The sequence below is a fragment of the Gobius niger genome (assembly GCF_951799975.1).
Source record: "Gobius niger genome assembly, chromosome: 23".
Classification (NCBI taxonomy): Eukaryota; Metazoa; Chordata; class Actinopteri; order Gobiiformes; family Gobiidae; genus Gobius; species Gobius niger.
The window spans coordinates 6350240-6370316 of NC_136874.1; the positions used below are offsets into that span (position 1 = coordinate 6350240).

At 42.6% G+C, this 20077-nt stretch overlaps 1 protein-coding gene across 1 annotated transcript in view; it reads left to right on the forward strand.

Annotated features, from left to right (window-relative positions):
• Window positions 1-710: 710 nt before the first annotated feature.
• The window catches only part of zranb3 (zinc finger, RAN-binding domain containing 3), a 161146-nt gene continuing 141779 nt past the window's right edge, over window positions 711-20077 (forward strand). The window contains exons 1-4 of the mRNA XM_079581858.1: window positions 711-836; window positions 2185-2366; window positions 15869-15887; window positions 17556-17734. Of these exons, the coding sequence (XP_079437984.1) occupies window positions 2221-2366; window positions 15869-15887; window positions 17556-17734 (344 nt within the window). The 5' untranslated portion in view covers window positions 711-836; window positions 2185-2220. The remainder of the gene's footprint in view (window positions 837-2184; window positions 2367-15868; window positions 15888-17555; window positions 17735-20077) is intronic.

A 20077-nucleotide genomic window follows, 5' to 3' on the forward strand; every position in this document is an offset into this window, starting at 1 on the left:
ATAAAAAACATTATTTTTTCATATATATTTATAAAGAGTGCATTGAGATAGTAAAATTAATGAAGCACTGATATGTTGTTTACTTCACAGCTTAATTGTGGACGTGTGTCTGAACCAGGCCCATAAGTTATTAATTTATGATGCCATATTTCATAACAAGCTGCTTACTAATCACCAGGTCCATGCCCATAGCAACATTATTATTATCATAGCTGGTGATAAAGGTCATCTCTGCAGGGAATGTCCAGCTCAGGAGCCGTTTTGCCCTGAGTCGTGATGAGGCTAAGCTAACCATCGTTACCTGCGCTGGGCTAATGTCCACACACCGGTGCCTCAGCTGCTACAGGGCTGCTCAGCTGTCACGCACTAGCATGGCACGCTCACTGCTAACGCGCTAGCACTACGGTCCCGATCACACCGCGAGTATCTACGTACGACACAAAGGCAGCCGTGCGTTATCATAAGCGTGTTTGTGAGGTTGTCTTACCGCTTCTCACGGGTGCACAGCCTGCGTGGAGTGACCAGGAGCAGTAGCTTCAGTGGAGAGAGTGAAAGGAGGCAGCGCAGACTCCAGCGTCAGGACTTTACGCACGGCACGCACGGGGCTCGCGGACGTTATTGCCTTGAGCTAAGCAACCACGTGGAGCTTTTGAACATTCACCAGATTTAAAGTGTTGGAAGAGCTGAAGAATATACATAAAGGTTACACAGTATAAACGAGGAGGCGTTATCCACTGAACAACTGTGTAAACCGGATGTCCGGTGATGTAAATCCAGCCTCTTAAATCTACCGGGAAACAAACGCTGCAGGAGCGGAGTTGTTGTGATTCTGACAGGTATGAGCGGGGCTTTTCTGGACAGAGGAGGATTCTCATCTCTCTACTATGTTTGCTTTGCTTTAGCAGTTTTGCAGCAGAATCAACGATACGCTTGTAACATCCAGTTATCTGTGACTATGATAAGTAGCCTAACTGCTAGCTAATCTAAGTTTAAAGTTTTAATCTGTTTCCAGTTGGGCTTGAGCATGAATCAGATCAGAACAGATAATATAAAGCAAATATTTCAGCTGCTCTTATGACAAGAGGTCTAAGTTGTTGGAAAACTGCAGCTGTAGAGTAAACATAAACATCCATGCATCCTGTAATCTGTCATTTCTTTGTTCATCACCTTGTCCATGACACAGTGAGCCTGTTACCATGGAGATCCGCCATCTTTCCAGCTGCTAGCATACATTTCCATTGACTAACATTAGCTAAAAAGAGTGGAGAAAAAAGCTGTGGAACAACTCCTTTAGCTGCTTATAAATACATCTAAATCAGTGGTTCTCAACCTGGGGGTCGACAGATCATGTAGTTAAAATATACATACTTTTTTTTAAGCGTATATTATGATATTTTATTGTCGCATGTGTGTGCTATTTTACCAGAGTAATTTGATGCATTGTATTTTAGCCATTAGTTTTTTTTCTTTGCTTTTTAAGAATTATGCAGGCAAATTTCTCACGGTGTGACCCGGGCGGGGGGTCACGAACCCCTTTAACAGTTTTAATGGGGGTCGCGGCTCCAAAAGGTTGAGAACCACTGATCTAGCTCACTGTGGTGTCCAAGTTTAATGTGAACAATAACTCCAGTACCTTTTAAAATCTCCACTAGTTTACAATTGCTGCTAATCCCATAATGCTTAGCGATATGACATCACATTCCCGAACTCTCTCGGCCTGAAATATTATTCAACACTGTCATTTATATAATATTTTCTAGGTAAAGTGAATGGTGAGTTTGGTGCAGCCCCCACTTCGCTCCCTTGAGCTCCTCTGGCACTGGTTTTGTCTGGTCATTCAGAGTGAAGAGGGCTAAATGCTGTGTGCTCTGGGCAGACACATATTTGCTGCGCTAGAGCAACAAACTGCACAGGTTTCGCTGATAACATTTAAATTCAACAACGCACAATTAAGCCATTCCGCTGGGCCAGAATGAACTGTGCCAAACCTCCAAAATAAATCCCCGTATGAAGCTATTGTTAACCTGCGCCGTTTCAAGTCAAATGCAGACTTTATGTTGTGGCTTGTTTCAAAATGGCCTTATATATTATTCAGATTCGTGTGATATAGACTCTTTAACGTCCCACGCAGTGACACTTTAAATGTACTTTTAATTGTGTTTTATAACAATCTAATCTATACAGAATCTGCCTGACCAAGCGGCGGATGAGGGCTTGCTAATGGAAATGGATGATAATGGCCCGGAGACGTCTCGCTGTGAGACAAGATGGTCCCAGCAACTGTCAGGGCTCCCGCACAAGCTCCAGCAGCGCCTCATGCCTTTCCAACGCCAGGGAGTGGAGTTCGCTCTGTCCAAGAACGGACGGTGAGAATGTTTATATGTATTTTCAGCTGAACATGTTGTATCCAAGATTGTATTGGATTTGTTGTAGGAAGGAAAAGGAAAAAAAAAATCTGTTTTTCTCTTCAAAACCCCGAAAGATGGTTAGATTTGTGTTTCACATGCCGTATTTTCCGGACTGTGAGTCGCTCTGGAGTATAAGTCGCACCAGCCAAAACATGCATTATGAAGAAGAAAAAAACAGATATAAGTCGCTCTAAAGTGTAAGTCGCACCAGCCAAAAATTGCATTATGACGAGGAAAAAAATAGACATAAGTTGCACCAGCCAAAACATGCATTATGAAGAAGATAAAAACAGATAAGTCGGTCTGAAGTCGCACCAGCCAAAACATGCACAATGAAGAAGAAAACAACAGATATGAGTCGCTCCGGAGTATAAGTCGCACCATTTGCATTCTCATTCCTCTTGCTGTGGCCATAGAGCTTTTAGCCCGCCATTAGCTTTTTCCGTTTTCTTCATTGCATTAAGAATAACCTCCACTTTTCGTCAGTCCCTCACAAGTTCCTCACTCACTCCAAACTTTCTTCCCGCTGATCCTTTACCGTTTTCAGCTGCATATTTCACTACTTGCAGCTTGTCATCTGCAGAATCAGATTTTCTTTTTGGGGGCATTTGTGCAGCAGATACTGGTACACAAGCCTAGAGCGCCCTCTAGCGGCTGTCAGTGTGAAAACAACAAACATGTGAAATCATATAAGTCGCACCTGAGTATAAGTCCGCCAAACTATGAACAAAAGGGCGAATTATAGTCCAGAAAATAGATAAGAAAATGAATACATAGGAGTGTAAAATAAGCAGGGTTAACTTAATCTAGATTTGAAAGCAATTATCTGCAATTATCATAGAGTAAGGGCATCTGTGGTAAAGCCAGTGTCAAATCTATATGGCTGCACACATGGGAAAGCTGTATGTGTGGAAATATTGGAAATGATCATTCCTTTTATTAGCTTAATTTGAGTTTTGACGATGCCATGCGCTTTCTGAATATTTAAAGCTCAATAGTCTGCCGCAGAACGCTCGATACCCAGCCAGCCTATTATATCTCACGAAACAATTACAACTCCGCGGGAACTTCTCCTGCTGCCCTTAAGGGTGCAAATGTTTGTCCGCGTTGAGCATTATCAGCAGGAAGTAGCCAAGACGGGGTCCCGACTCCCTCCTCTCGCTCCGTCCGACCGCCAGTCAATGCGCACGGGGGGTTAGCCAATCTCGAGCCGCTCCGCTGTGATGTCGGGGCGGCCATATTGATTCGGGAACACTGGGAGGCACTACTTTGGGGTCAGGGAGTCAATTGGCCCTCGCTGCATCATGCGGACAGCCACCTCAGTCAATTGGCGTCAGGGTGACAGGAGGAGCAGCCCCCCAGGGTGAAGAGCGGGGGGGGATAAGGCGGCGATGTCGCGAAATAATGCACGCGAAGGGGGGGAGAGGGGGGAGGCTCATAACAGCGGATCTAATATACTTGTCTTGGCTGTGTAACTGATGGATATGTGGCAACAAACGCGTGAGCATGTGCTGTAATACACTCAAAAAAACTCACAGAATGTTTATGTACGGCTTTGTTATTGGGAAACTAACAATGACAATGTGGAAAACGTGTTTATGTTTTAACATTTGCAATCATGGGTTAGTTTAACCTCTTAACTCCTGCCTTAACCAAGTGCATTTTCTCCAGTTCAGCCTGTAGGCCAGTGTAACGCCTCATTTGAAAGCTAAGACCTATAAAACACATCTATGTGGAGCTTATTCCTTGCCTTGCTGCCACATTGTTGTCACTTTTTTTTAACATTTTTTTCCATCGCTTTTTTGTCGGATTTTGGTCACTTTTCCCTCACGTTTTTGTCACTATTTTGGCACTTTTCCGTCACATTCTTTCCACATTTTCATTGCTTTTTTTGACTTTTTTGTTCCAATTTTTCTCACTTTTTGTGCCGCTTTCATCACACATTTTTGTCATTTTTTTTTTTGTTTTTTTTTCGTCACACATTTTTGTCATTTTTAGGCACATTTTTGTCGCTTTTTGTCATTTCTTTATGGCACTTTCACCACACATTTTTATCACTTTTTGTTTTTTCTCGTCACACATTTTCATCGATTTTTGACACATTTTTGTCACTTTTTCATCACATTTTCATCGCTTTTTGTGATGTCTTTTGTTGCATTTTTCCTCACTTTTTGTGGTGTTTTCATCACACATTTTTGTCATTTTTTTGTCACATTTTTACCACATTTTCATTGCTTTTTGTCATTTTTTTGTTGCATTTTTCCTCACTTTTTTGTGGTCCTTTCATCACACATTTTTGTCACATTACTGTTGTGTTTTTGTCACTTTTTGTGGTGTTTTCCTCACGCATTTTTGTCACTTTTTCGACACATTTTTATCGCTTTTTGTCATTTCTTTACGGCATTTTCATCACACATTTTTATCACATTTTGTTTTTTCTCGTCACACATTTTCATTGATTTTTGACACAGTTTTGTGGTGTTTTTGTCACACATTTTTGTCACTTTTTCGCCCCATTTTCATCGCTTTTTGTCACATTATTGTTGTGTTTTTGTCACTTTTTGTGGTGTTTTTCTCACGCATTTTTGTCACTTTTTCGCCACATTTTTACCACATTTTCATCGCTTTTTGTCATTTTTTTGTTGCATTTTTCATCCTTTCATCACACATTGTCACGCTTTATCCGTGTCTTTCATTCTCCTCATTTGTATCCAATTCATGTCGCGTTTTTGGCACATTTCTCAAGAAGCTCTCAGATTTGGGTAAAGCCAAACTGGAGATGCTCCGTTATCGCCTCCGCTGCCCTGCTCCTGGTCGTGTTTAAAATATCCCCCAGACATGAGAAAAATAAAAGGCGCCTGGAGCTGACTGACTAATAACAAGCCGGATTCTCGCTTACACCTGTTTCTCCGTGTAATAAAGCTTTGCCAAACTATCAGTGTTGTTTAAGCGCGCAGACCTCCAGCGAGTGACAGCGTCGAGGTTGCTCCGGCTCTGCTCACCTCTGATAAGGACCGGGGAGAGAGAAAGAAAAATACACTCACCACGTCGCGCTATAGACTCGACTGGTGAGGGAAAGAGAGGGGGGGGGGGGGCCCGATAGCGGATCCCAATGCACACTTAATCCTGGTCCACAAGTTACTGTAGCCATTGATCTCACGGGCAGCACATTTGTCTGTGTTTAGCCGCCGATAGATGCTGTAGATGCCGTTGTATTATGAGTTATATGCTTCCAAGTACAAACCCGGCGCATTAAAAAAAAAAGGTTGGGACATTGGGTTGAAATGATAACTCTATGGGCTGCAAGTGTGATAAAGGACAATGCTTTTATGTGCGATTTAAAGGCCCTAGTTGTGAGGTTTGTTTTGAAAATAATCCTTCAGTATGTTATAAGCAAACCCTGTGCGCTAATCATAATATTGTATATTTATTATGAACTAACTGGCTTGTTAACTGGCTTGACAGTTTTAGAGGAAGGGACTTGGTTGCAGCTCAAAGAAATATCTCTTTGCCCCTTTCTATATTTTTCTCATTTAATAAAAAAATTTCCGCCCAATTTTTGCTCGTTTTCCCAATTTGTTCCCCCTCATTTTTCATTTTTATTACAAATATTTTCCACATTTTTTCCAATTTTCACACAAATTGGAGATGAGCCTGAAATTTGCGAATCTTCCACACATTATGGTCATTGAAAAAAGTATTGTTTGAACCTACCTGAAAGAACTACAGTGTAAACCTGTGATTAATCTGTGATTAAAGAGACAAGAAGCAAGTTAGCCATTTTATGCTCACTACTGTCACCTCAGGTCATATGTGTAACTGCACCTTCTATATTAAGCTCGTGCATGACGGCACTTCGGACCCGAAGTAACAACTTTCTGAGTGACAGTGCAGGATTATAGTTGTGGTGAAAAGGTCTGATACTACACATTAGGACATGGCTGGAACATGAAGGGGGAGGAAAATACTTAATTTAACATTTTTAAACTCTGTATAGTCCCTTTAAGTAAGATTAACGTCGGAGTAATGCTTAGGTATACTTCGTCCTGTCAATTGTTTCTTTTTCTTTTGGTTCATTCTATAAGCATCTGTAACAAATGTAGCTGCTGTGATGTGCATTTAAATGCTTTTCTTTCTTTAAAACTGATGATTGCATCGTTAATAATCTGTATCTGTTCAGCTCAGGTTGTACTTGTTTGTATCTAAAGTCAATGTAATCGAGACCTTATCATTTGTTATGTTATGTTATGTTATATTGAATTGAATATGGGGTAGGGTATGGGGTATTTATTGGTTGAATTGTTCGGGACAGTGCATGTTAATGAACATACACGGGTCTCATGCATGTAAACACGCCACACCGGATTGTAGCTCATTTCCATCCGTCGTCCCCATGTGCACTCTCAAACACACTCTCATTCATCCTGACCTATTGTACATGTTTTTAGTGGTATTGGAAACCAGAGTACCCAGACACGGGGAGAACATGCAAACTCCTCACAGAAAGGCCCACAGAAAGGTTCAGGTACCGGTAGCAAAAACCAAGTATCATTAAAGTACAGGTATCGGGAAGAAAATGTAACTCTCATCCGTGTGAATACTTGGAGTGTTATAAATGTGTAAGAAAAGTTAGGAAACGTTGATCAGATCCAGTGTTGTGCGTTTCAGTCCTGACTCTGACTATATTATACTGAACGCCGCTCTCTGCTCTTCACCCTCTTTCACGCTGAGCTGTCCCGTCTCTCACCTGGTGTAGGTGTCTGATCCGGATCTTTTTTACAGACAGCCATTTTCATTTCATTATGAAGTCGTCCTTTTATCAACTTTATCTTTCATCAAAAATCAAACAGTTTATTTAATCTTTTAACCTTTTTGAGCCGTCTGGACGACTGCAATGCATTTTCTCAGGCATCAGCCATAAAGCCTTTCTCTCACACCTGCAGTGAGTCCAGAACCTCGCGGCACGACTTTAAACAGGGGTCAAATAAAACATGACTGTTATTATTGTTATTATTGTTTGTTTTTAAAGCTTTGAATCGCAGACTTCATCCACATTTACCCTCCACCGCACGCTCTGAGGTCTGAGGGCCACCTCCAGCTCGAGGTTCCTAAGATTAAGTCTCATTTTAAGGCCCACTTTTTCTCTCGAGCTTTTAAAGAAGAACTAAGTAACTTGTTTACCTTTAATAAATCCTTTCTGTAGTCCTTCTGGGGGTAATACAAGTGTTAATGGGATGATTGGAGGGTCTCTCATCTCCCCCTGGTGTCTCTGGCCAGAAAACCACACTAATACACACTAATAGAATCACGAAGAAGAAGCTAACAGGCTAATGGGCAAAGCTAACAGCAGGCTAGCACCACTTAAACAGTATTTACAGCCAAGATTGGGTGAAAAAACTGATCTCCATTGTGTAATAGGATGTACAGTATCCCTCTGTCCCTTTGTCTTTTCTGTCAGCGTAGTATTTACTCTCACGGACAATTAATGAGTGAAAAAAACATGCTACGACACCTGCAGTGGCGCTTATGGCCTCTAGGGGAGTTACTTAGTTCTGCTTTAACACTGTGCAAGTTGTGTGGTCCTTTTCTTCAACTATTTTATTTGTATTTTTTTCTTCCATGGTTTTATTTCCATTTCCACTTTTGCTTGTGGATTGGATCAACTAAGTCCAAACATGTTTTCGTTATTCATTCATCTTCCTGCCTGGTCCGCCGTGTTTTCAGATTCACCAATAGCATTAATGTGAGCGTACACATGTCGCCGGGTAAATGGCCACTTTCTATTGTAAAATCCTTGAAAGAAAGCGCACGTTTGATGTGTCCCGCGTGGGCGTCACAGTGGGCGAACCGTCCCTTTAAATTTCTTTGTTTTGTTTTTTTCGTTTGCGACGCATCAAACGCAGCAGACCCAAACGGCAAATATACGGTGGCTGCAATTGGAATACCAAATCTGTCTGCGTGCGTGGGAGGGCGAGCGGGTTTTATGGACTTAGACGGCGAATAATGTGGGAAAGTTGCATTACAGTTTGACAATAAAAACCCACGAGATGTTGTTGATTGTGTTCCACGCCGTTTTAGAGAGGACATTTCTTCTCTTGGTGTTTAAACCCTATGGCTGTGTCTGTTTGGTGGTGTGGCGCTGGGTACCGGTACTTTAACGATACTTGGTTTTCGATACCGATACTTGAACGATACTTTTTATTTACCGATACTCAGTTATTTGTCATATAGAACCATAAAACAGAATGAATAATGTTAATTTCCTTTTGCATTTGTATCATTTGCTTGAGGTGAAACAAGCAAACTTCCTTTAAAGCAGAACTAAGTAACTCATGAGGCCATAAGCGCCACTGCAGGTGTCGTAACATGTTATGTTTCTTTAACTTATTAATTGTCCGTGAAAGTAAATACTACGCTGACAGAAAAGACAAAGGGACAGAGGGATATTGTACATTCAATTACACAATGGAGATAATTTTTTTCACTCAAACCTGGCTGTAAATACTGTTTAAGTGGCGCTAGCCCGCATTTAGCTTTGCCCATTAGCCTGTTAGCTTCTTCGTGATTCCATTAGTGTGTATTGGTGATTGTGACCCGGAGGCAGCAAAGTTGCAATTGTGGTTTTCTGGCCAGAGACACCAGGGGGAGATGAAAGACCCCCCAATCATCCCATTAACACTTGTATTACCCCCAGAAGGACCACAGTAAGGATTTATTAAAGTAAACAAGTTGTAGTTCTGCTTTAACTCAAATTTTCCGATTTTTTTTTTATTATTTATCCCCCCCCCCCCTCATTTTTAAGTTTTTTTTTTTTTTTTTCAATTTTTTTCCCACCAGTTTTCCCCCCAATTTCCCCCCCAAAAAATTCAAATTTTGACACAATTCTTTTCACTTTTATTTTTTTATTTTTTTTAAATGTTGCCTCAATTTTTCCCAGTTTGTTTAATTTTTTTACAGATTTACCCCAATTTTTTCACTTGTACTTTCCAATTTTTTTCCACTCTTTAAGTTTTTTTTTTTTTTTTTTTGTCTAACTATCTATCTAACTATAACAATTTTCATCAACAGCATCAAAATGTCTTTTCAGTTCCTGCTTTTGATACTTTTACTTTCCCGATACCAGTAGTACCTAAACCTTTTTCCGACACCAGACTGGTATCGTTAAACAGTCCCCACCCTCGTCCTAACCGCCCGTGATTTGTCCACATATTGTTGAAACGGACAATGTGGGCTTTGAGAGGGAGTACGGGTGCTGTGCGAGTCCAAAAACAGATCAATAGTCATGTGTGTCGCTCTCGGAAGCCGCCTTGTGACAGTTCGATGTCCATTCACCGTTTTCAGCCGCTCCTTCTTCCAACGCTGATTTATTCCAGCCATGTTTAAACTGCCCCATATGTTTGTAAGTCCAGGAGCGCAGATAGACCCTCGCCACGAGCCACCGTCAGCAAAATAACCGACTTATCGCTGGTCGGCATCTTTTACAAACCCATTCCGCTCGGAAGGTAAAAAATGTAATCGCCTTTATTACAATATTTACTTTTCAGCCGTGTCCGTTTCCCCCGACCATGAAGCACTGCTTAAATGCACGATTGCAATAAGGATTTATGCCCCAGCAGGAGATCTGTTCTATTACAGGCCGTGAAAAATGTAATTTTACTGGCCATTAGTAACCAGGAGCCCTAATAGCCAACTTCCCATTATTAGGATCCATCCAGGCTCCGAGAATGAGCTTTTATGAGATAAATTAACTGTTTAAGCAGAGGAAGAGCAGGAGGAGAGGTATACACACATGACACGAGGCTCTGCAGGAAAATATGAAACATTTTTAAAGGAGAAAGAAACAGAAGAATCAGCCTCATTCACCGGCTTACACTTAACCTTATATTCCATTACATTTTCATCTCCCCATCTTCAATCGTAAAGCGGGTTTAAAAGTATAATTTCCTCGGAGTTGAGCAGACATGTTTCCTCTCAGACGGACAGATGGAGCGGGTCTTTGAAGACACATTAGTGAGAGATGCTGGTTTTACAGTCCCACTATGAAGACGTCCTCTTTGATCTACGAGGAAGCAAACCTGGTGACTTTTCTTTTCACTGAAGGCCACTTTGTTTTGATTGATGTTCACTCCAACACATTTAGTGGTGTTTGTGCGAGGGCCCCGCGCTCCGGCCACTGCCCCGCCGCCCCGGTCCAGTCAGCCTTTTGTGGCCGCTCCGGTGCTCCCTGTGGGCAGCGGCTGCAGCTTCCCTCAACACAAGCGCTAAATTGGGGTTAGGCTCGGGGCTGCTGTAACACGCCTGAGCCAGAGGTCACGGCGGCGCAGGGGCGAGCGTGTTCCTGACACTCGGCGGCTGCTCGCACAGATAACATTAAAGACGCGTCACCGGGGCCGTGCCGTCGTCAGGCAAACGGCTGTGTGCATCCGCGGTCTCCAGGCGTCAGGACGACACTCAGGTTATTTAAAGGAGGATGATTAATGTGCGCAGAAATGGCAAGCACCTGCCCTCAGCCCCCTCCTGCCGAGAGTGTCTTTGTTCAGGGGGGTGTAGCGGTGTGTGTAGCGCCGCTGCTGCTCCGTGCGAGGCTCACACTCACGCGCCGCTGCGTGCTCATTGCGCTGACTGGGCCAGTGTGCTGGCAATTAGAAAAACCACCAGTGGCAAGGTGCACATTAATCATGTTCCTCAGCTGAAAGAGAGAAATGGGGCGGAGATGGGGGAAGCGGCTGGGGAGGGGGAGCGCAGAAATAATGAGGCGGTGTGTCGGAGGTATTCAGTGCTGCTCAGTTGCACTGTTTGCTTTGACATGATGTTGGAGGCTTTTATGAATAAGCAAGGTCATGACAATAGGCCCAGAGCCAGCGGGCGGCTGGGCACAGGCTGATGGATCTGCCCTCTCTGCTCTGGGCCATCGGGCGCCATTGTTCTCTGTAATGTATCGCACTGTTAAGGCGAGCGCGGCTGCTCTGTGCTGTTAAACATGACATATCAGAGGAGCCAGGCGCTTACCTCCATCACACTGCAGTCCTCATCATAAAACAACACAAAACTTAGTTCAGACGTGTCCGGACCGGAGCATCATCTACTGCTCATCAACACGAACAGAGGCTGCACTCACTGTGGGGTCAATAATCCACTGATAATCCACACATCTCACAAACACAATCTATGACCCGGCTGCAGAATCATTATTTAAAACTGTTCTAAAAAGAGGAAATAGTTATTTGAATAGAATAGAATTGATGTTCTTGTATTCTAGCTTTTTGGGCCCATTTTATACCATGAAATAATGAAGCGACAAAGGTGAAACTTATTGAGCTTCAATGTCTAAACTCACAAAGAGGCACAAAGGGGACAGTTCAGATCAAGCTAAAAACAATACTGGACGTTAGTGAGATTTTGTTTTTGAGATTTTACTTGGTAAATCTTGTAGACACACTTTTCACTCAGTAAATAAGATAAAAGCTTTAACCTCTTAACCGCCACCTGCACCGAGCACATTTTCTCCATTTTGGCTTTACCTGAATCTTAAGAGCTTCTTGGGGAAAAAAGCACCAAAATAGCCACAAAAAATGAGAAGAAAACAAGGATGTAAACGTAGCGAAAATGTGACAAAAATTCAACAAAAATTCAACAAAAATGTGACAAAAATTCAACACAAAAATTCAACAAAAAGTGACAAAAAATCAACAAAAATGTGATAAAAACTCAACACAAAAATGTGATAAAAATTCAACAAAAATGTGACAAAAATTCAACAAAAATGTGATAAAAACTCAACACAAAAATGTGATAAAAATTCAACAAAAATGTGACAAAAACTCAACAAAAATTCAACAAAAATGTGACAAAAACTCAACAAAAATGTGCAAAGAAAAAAGAAAAAAAAACATAACAAAGGTGACACAACACAGCAACAACACGAGGAAAAAGATCAGCTTTGTGGGTCTTAGCTTTCAAATGAGATGTTACACAGCCAAAAGAGGACAGAATGCATTTGGTTTAGGCGGGTGGTAAGAGGTTAAAGGAACAGTGGTCGGTGGCCTGTTACTTCAATATAGAAGCTGCAGTTACGCATATGGCCAGAGGTGGCAGTAGTGAGTATAAAATCACCAACTTGCATCCAGTCCCTTTAAGATCAGTGTTGTCAGTCTTAGCTTTCAAATGAGGCATTACCCTTCGCTGCTGTATAGTCTGTAAGCTCCATTCGAGAAGCTTTTAGATTTGGGTAAAGCTGAAATGAGGAAAGGTTAAGGCGGGGGGAGGTCAGAGGTTAATGTTCCTACTATTGGTGAAAGAATACCTTAAAAATGAGGCTTCTTTTCGCATGCTTGCCGGGGGCGGGACATCACCGGCTCGTTTCCATGGCGAAGTTTCTGCTTTTCTTGACTTATACGGGTTGATTAGCCTTTTCTACGAGCCTACACATAACCTGCACCGCCTCGCTTTAAGTCGTTCAAACTATTCCCTCACATTTTGGGGCTCGTCCAACACTCGAAAAGCCCCAAAAACGCTGAATCCCGTCCAGCTCTGACAGATTGTATTGAATTAACAAGACCAGCGCGGAGCTACCGGCTAATAATAATATTAGACGTGAGAGATGCTTAACCACATGGGCTTATTTGTAACGTGCCAAAATACATGCCCGAAATAAAGCTTCTTCATTAGAAATTCAGCAAGAAATCTTATTATATTTGCCCGCCCATAGATCATGTATGACTGGTTTTGACCTCAGCATTCATCAAAATAGGGCCCATCTGGTAAAGCTGTAATGGCGTCTTCCTTAAAATAACTCTTGTTTTGGTTTCCCCTAATTATCCCGGCCAGTAATTTCTAATGGCTTTCCGGGCGTTTTTGATCGCCTCATGTTCAGAAATATGCAGAACTTGTTTTTTTTTTCACGCCTTCCTTGAACATCACTTGAAAAGAAAGATTACATTTTTTTTTTTGAAGTGCGTCCTATCACCGAAAACAAAACCCGGCGCTGGAAAAAAACGCATTTATCTCCTGAAAGCCGCTTCAGATCCACCACTGCGTAACTTTATTTTGCTGGGGGAGGAAAAAAAAACGTCTGTTAACCCTGTGGAATAGAAGGAACGACATAAATATTAGATCGTGTGTGTGTTTTTTTTTCTTCTTCTCTAAAATGCAAGACACAGAATTGGAAAATGTTCTCCTGAAATGACACGGACTGGCCGATGTCCTGTTACTACGGGCTGTGCGTGTGTGGGTTTTACTGTATGCAGCCGACAAAAATGGACAAGGGAGTATTTTGGGATGACGAGCGTGAAAAGGATCCCATTCCACATGGCAAGGACGTCGAATGCAGGGTTTTTCTTAGTCAAACAATGGAGGGCCGACACTTTAAGACCAGTATCCATGGTTTAATCACATTTAAAGTGCAAATGATTAGATAATTATCATTTTGTTTCAGTGAAGCAGCAATTTGAATGAAGAAATGTTGGGAAGAAAAGTCATTTGTCTAAGGTTGTCCCTGGGTGGGCCTCAGAGGCACTACAGGGGGCCCCCCAAAGCTTGTCTGCAAAACAAAGTTCATTTTGATAGGAAAAATGCATTTATCTGGACAAATGCACCAGTTTAAACCAGTATTTAGCTGACTGTCATTACTAGATGTTACTTTTTATGTCATTTTAGCTGTGAAATTATAGAAAAATCCTTTGAATGGAGTAAACTATTATGATTTGGGGGCCCCCCGAGAGGTGTTCTGATCAATAAGGGGTCCGCGATGTCCCGGACTTTGGGAATGGCTGCACTAATGGAATCACGAAGAAGAAGCTAACAGGCTAACGGGCAAAGCAAACTGCGGGCTAGCGCCACTTAAACAGTATTTACAGCCAAGTTTGAGTGAAAATTGTGTAATTGGAAGTACAATATCCCTCTCTCCCTTTGTCTTTTCTGTCAGCGTAGTATTTACTCTCACGGACGATTAATGAGTAAAAAACCGTGACATGCTACGACACCTGCAGTGGCGCGTATGGCCTCTAGGGGCATGAGTTACTTCTGCTTTAAGATGCTAAGACATAGATAGAAAATCTAGATAGAAAGTTCCAGAGCAGTTTGACTCATTTCCCATTGACATAACATGGTTACGCACAAGAAGCTGGACTCTCTGCCAAAGCACACACTGGAGATATAAGTCGTCTCAAAGAAAAGGCTTTTATTGCCATCGTTAGTTACAAAGAGGTAAAACCAGCAGGTGACTTCAGAGAAAGAGAAGAAGTGAAGTCCAGACCTCCGTCGCCTTTTATCCTAGTCTTGCACTTCTGTACGCAGAGAGGATGACTGCACTGATTATCTGTACTTCACGTTATGTTCAGAATGATTGTGGTGTGGACCGTTGTCTATCAGCTCATCTCACTGACATGGTCTTCTTGTTCTGTAGCGTGTGAGCAAAGCATGGGGGAGGGGCTTGTTCAAATTTCGTTATAATCTTTACATTCTTCAAGCAACATTTGGGAGCACTATAACGGCCTGCTCACTGGCCTCTCTAAACGAGCTGTCAGACATCCAGAACGCTGCTGCTCGAGTCCCGACAAGAACCAGGAAATACGACCGTATTAGTCCAGTGCTCCGGTCTCTGCACTGGCTCCCTGTCACTCAGAGAATAGAATTTAAAACAGCTCTTCATGGTTTAGCACCGAAGTCCCTCTCTGACATGTTACAGCCGTATGAACCATCTCGGGCCCTGAGAACTTCAGGGAGGGGTCTCCTGGTGGTTCCCAGAGTCAGGACTAAACACGGTGAGGCTGCGTTTCAGTCTCATGCAGGTAAATCTGGAACATTTGAAGATGTGAGACAACTCTGACAATGTTCAAATCCAGGCTGAAACAGTTCTTTTTGCCCATGCATATGACTGAAAGTATTTTATCTGCACTCTTGCCTTTTACTTTTACTTGAATTGATTAATTTTCATGTTTTTATTGATTTGATCTGTTATCTTGTAATTTTCTTTTCAACTGTGAAGCACTTTGAATTGCCTTGCGTATGAATTGTACTCTATAGACAAACTTGCCTTTCCTATTTGGTGTAATATCTTCTTTCTAAATCATCTTTAGGGCCAAAAGATATGGCCCCCGTACTTGAAGATGCCTATCCCTGGTCTAATGAATAATACTGTGTGGTATGCAACAGTAAAGCCCCCCAAAAAGTGTGTAAGGGAGGCACAACTTGAGGTTTAAACTACAGGGTTTGCAGGTTTTAAGCGTAATAAGACCCGCTGGAGACAGGATTTTTTGTTGTTTGTTTACACTATATTGTAAACTCTAACTTCTGTGTGCCAGGGCCAATCCACATGATTCCTAACACAGCCACCTACCTATTCTATGCCCAAACCTTTTCTTTTTAATCATTAGAATTGTCGATGCAGTGAGTTTTATCTAAAGTCACGGTGTTTTCCCCAACACTCCCCCACTCACAAACTTTCCTCCTTTGTGTTACAGGTGCATGATCGCAGATGAGGTGAGCGCGCACGTCGCCGGCTCAGGAAAGGAAATCTATTTTTCTTCTTCCTTCACCCCCGCCTCCAAAAAAATAAAAAAATAAAAAGTGTGGACTTGGCCGCGCGCACTCCAAATGAATTTGTCAGGCCTGCGCGGCGCTCCGCTCGTGCCTAATCCGTTTTGACACTAGAATCATTGGCAGACCTGATTACTCCTGGACACATGGGCCGCAAAGTCATGTGCAATTTAAACAGGCCCTATCTATTCCTTTCTACTGTAGAGGTGGGAGGTATAGAGTCAACAAGATAAGTTTTGTTTTGGAGATATGCTAAATCCAAATGTTGATTTATTTTTCAGGCTGCCGTCTTACCTCATGCAGAATATGTGACATCTGGGGGTTGTTTTCCAAGAAGAAGTTTCTAATTGAAGACACACAGAACACACACTGCATTTGCATTACAATATTAGAGGTCGACTGGGTTTTTCTGAGGCCAAGGCTGATTTTTGGGGATTTTTATTGGATATACAGCCGATATTTTTGGCCGATTCTTCCCAATGTCTCATATATAATCCTGCTTGTGATCAGTGGAGCTCCACTTTCCCATTGGAAGTGATGTCACCTCTGCAGGACAACGCTTAAACTAATCCAAACTAACCTTAATAGGATAGTGGAGTGTACGAAAGGCGTTTTATTGAGATTAACTTGAATAACTGTCTGGGAAAAAAAGTAGAAGTGACATCATTTCCTGTGGAGCTCCACTGATAACTCTCCATCGGGTGTGTTTAGACTCACTCATTTCCCATTGACTTAAAGAGGGGGTATTATGCTTTTTTCAATCACATAGCACCAGTCTATATCACACTACAATGATGACGAAACCTTCTGTTGGTCTGTAAATGCAGCAAATTAGAATAACTGCCTTGTATAAAATTGCTCTTTCAAAATGGCTGTAGTGAATGTCTTGAAATAGGCCTCTGTCTCTTTAAGAACCTCTGACCCTTTCCGACACGCCCCCTCCACACGCTGTCTGTGGCATCAGTGGGGAGGGGGTTCTGCTGAGGAGCAGTGGTTGGTTACTCGGCTGGTGACGAAAGCTCGGAGGCGTCTCCAGGAGGTGGGGGCGTTCCTAGGAGGACTCAGGCAAAGCTGTCCCTAAAATGGCCGCCATCAGAGTTTTTACAGATTACTCAAAAATACGTGAATGTGCCATGGCAACACTTCAGGCATGTTTTTAATGAGGGAATGACATAATAACATGATGTAAAGCTTGAAAAAGTCGATTTTGCATAATACCCCCCCTTTAACATAGTCGGCACGGCAACAGTTCAAAATTGTTTGCCTTCATCTGTGTCACTTCCTGTCAGTGTCCAATAAGGAAGTAAAACTATAAACATCACAAATATTTTTCCTCATATTTTGCAGACCTTTTATTCCACATTTTGTTTTATTTTGTTAATTGCTATGGCAACGGCCCCCATGTTTCATCACTACGCACAAGAATAGGGTTTGGTACAGTGAATCCAGTCCAAGTTGCTACTGAAATGAGTGACATAAGTGACATCGTCTTGCTCATATCACATACACTTTTTAGTTTATATCTTCATATTTTAACACTGCCTTTACTAAAATGACCTCACATGTGATCCTATGCCGTCTCCATACCTCGTCTTGTGTGTGTCTGGTCAGATGGGCCTGGGGAAGACGGTGCAGGCCATCGCCGCGGCCTACACCTACAGACACGAGTGGCCCCTGCTGGTGGTGGTGCCCTCCTCGCTGAAGTACCCCTGGATCGAGGAGCTGGAGAGGTGGATCCCCGAGCTGAAACCCGGGGACATCAACCTGGTGGAGAACAAGAGCCACACCATGTAGGTCCTAAAAAAACACACATTCTAGGTTACAAAAAAAAAATTTAACATGTCACTTGTAAACAAGCAGCAACCTCCCTCCTTCTTGGTACAGCTGTGTTTTTTGCCTTTTTCTCCCAGGTGCATTTGTGGTTTCTGTGCTCCACATTGTTTAACTGGATACTTTTGTACGTGTTTGCCGTGTTTTTGTGGGGTTCAGAGGATTTTTTTTTACTGCAAATCCATAATGGTCAAACAAACAGCTAGCTTATGAGCTAAAGACATTTGAGGCCTACACATTTCTTCTTCTGAAACACTGAAGAAGCACCAAGAGTGGAGGCGCTACAGGAAATAAGGAAGGGACAAACGAGGGGGTATCCGGACAAGACTCGCAGCTAAGCCACACACGCCTTCTATCCCTATAGTGTTCTGGCTAATACACTGGAGAATAAAACAGATTAACTGCTAGCCTCTTCCCAGAAGATGGTGAAAGACTGTTGTGGAGCGGAGGGAGCTGCGCAGGAAGGAGGCGGTGCACGGGCTGACCAGTGCAGGACACCACGCTCTGAAACAGGGACAAACCCAGGAGGCGGTGCACCGTTTCGGAGGATCAGAGGAGCACTGAAGGCAGCCAGTGGTGGCGCGTTCAGTCGCAGTGGCAAATAAACAAATAAAGCACTTACTTACTTACTTACTTTAAAGCAGTATTAAGTAACTCATGCCCCTAGAGGCCATAAGCGCCACTGCAGGTGTCGTAGCATGTTATGGTTTTTTACTCATTAATTGTCCGTGAGAGTAAATACTACGCTGACAGAAAAGACAACGGGAGAGAGGGTTTAAGTGGCGCTAGCCCGCAGTTAGCTTTGCCCGTTAGCCTGTTAGCTTCTTCTTCGTGATTCTATTAGTGGGTATTGCACCTCTGACCCGGTGCTGGAAAGCTGCAAGTGTGGTTTTCTGGCCACAGACACCAGGGGGAGATGAAAGACCCCTCAATCTTACCATCAACACTTGCATTACCCCCAGAGGGACTACGGAAAGGATTTATTAAGGTAAACAAGTTACTTGTACTGCTTTAATATACCTGCTAGCGACACCTAATCCGCCTCTAATGCTCAGCTTTGCTAAGTATATTGGCTAATTGAAAGGAAAAACACTCATGATAAAAGAAATAGTGTCAGTGTTTTGAACTACCTTCTTTTTAACCAAGCAAACAGGGCTAACTGCAGGCGCACTGGCTCGTTCCCACATCGTCCCCTCTGATGTCGGCTGGGGGAGTCTCTTTGGGAAGCGCACGTCGTATGAGCATATCGATTCACCGGGAAGATAATGACATTGGGGACTGCGGAGCAAACATCTGCCTGTAATTTGAGTTTAAGCGATAGTTAACATCTGTGTACATGTTCAAGTGCTGACGGGGAGAAACGGCTCCTCAAGGTAAAGAAGAAACCCACATGTGAGACTGCGGCATTTGCATCACAGTGGCGGATTCTTCATATTTCAGTGTTCTCTCAAACGACCCTGAAAATGTTCATTATATGCACTTTGAACTGACTATTGAGATTCGTGATAGATGAGCTGCTAGATTTATACCGTCTATTTGAGAGATTGGATATATAAAATGATAATAAAGTGAAACATTTTTCTCTGTGCTCTGAAATATAGCGAAAGGTGCCACTTATTTTGATCAAAACAAGTGGAAAAGCCGCTGTGCGATGCGGCATCATTTCTTTCTCAGTCATTATCACTTAACCCATGAGGCATTCACAGGCTCTTTGCGCCTCATGTGTGACGCCAGGTGGGGATTATGATTATTCCTCATTTTTAATTTGTTCAAAACAAAAACTTGGGGAAAGTGATTATAAAGCTGCACAGACAGGCAGAGTTCATTGTCTGTGAGGGGGCTGGAGACGGACTCATGATCTGCCAGAGTGAAGATTTTTTTCACCTCTTAACCCCCACCTGAACGATCACATTTTCTCCAGTTTGGCTTTACCCAAGTTTAAAAGCTTCTTGAAAACAGCAACAAAAACAAGGCAAAGATGTGTGACGAAAACATAATGAAAGAGTGACAAAAATGTGATGAAAATGGAACAAGAAGCCATAAAACACAAACAAAACGCGACAAAAACATGATAGAAAAGCATCGATTAATGTGACAAAAAGGCAAACCCTAAAGCAGGGGTAGGCCCAAGGGCCAAATCCGGCCCTCCAGCATAGAACCTCTGGCCCTCAGGATGTTTTCAATGATTTTGAAGATGGAATTATTGCACAATTGAAGGAGTTTGTGACCCCCCGCCCGGGTCACACTGTGAGAAATCGGAACATTAGCCTACATAATTCTTAAAGAACAAAGAAAAAAACAAA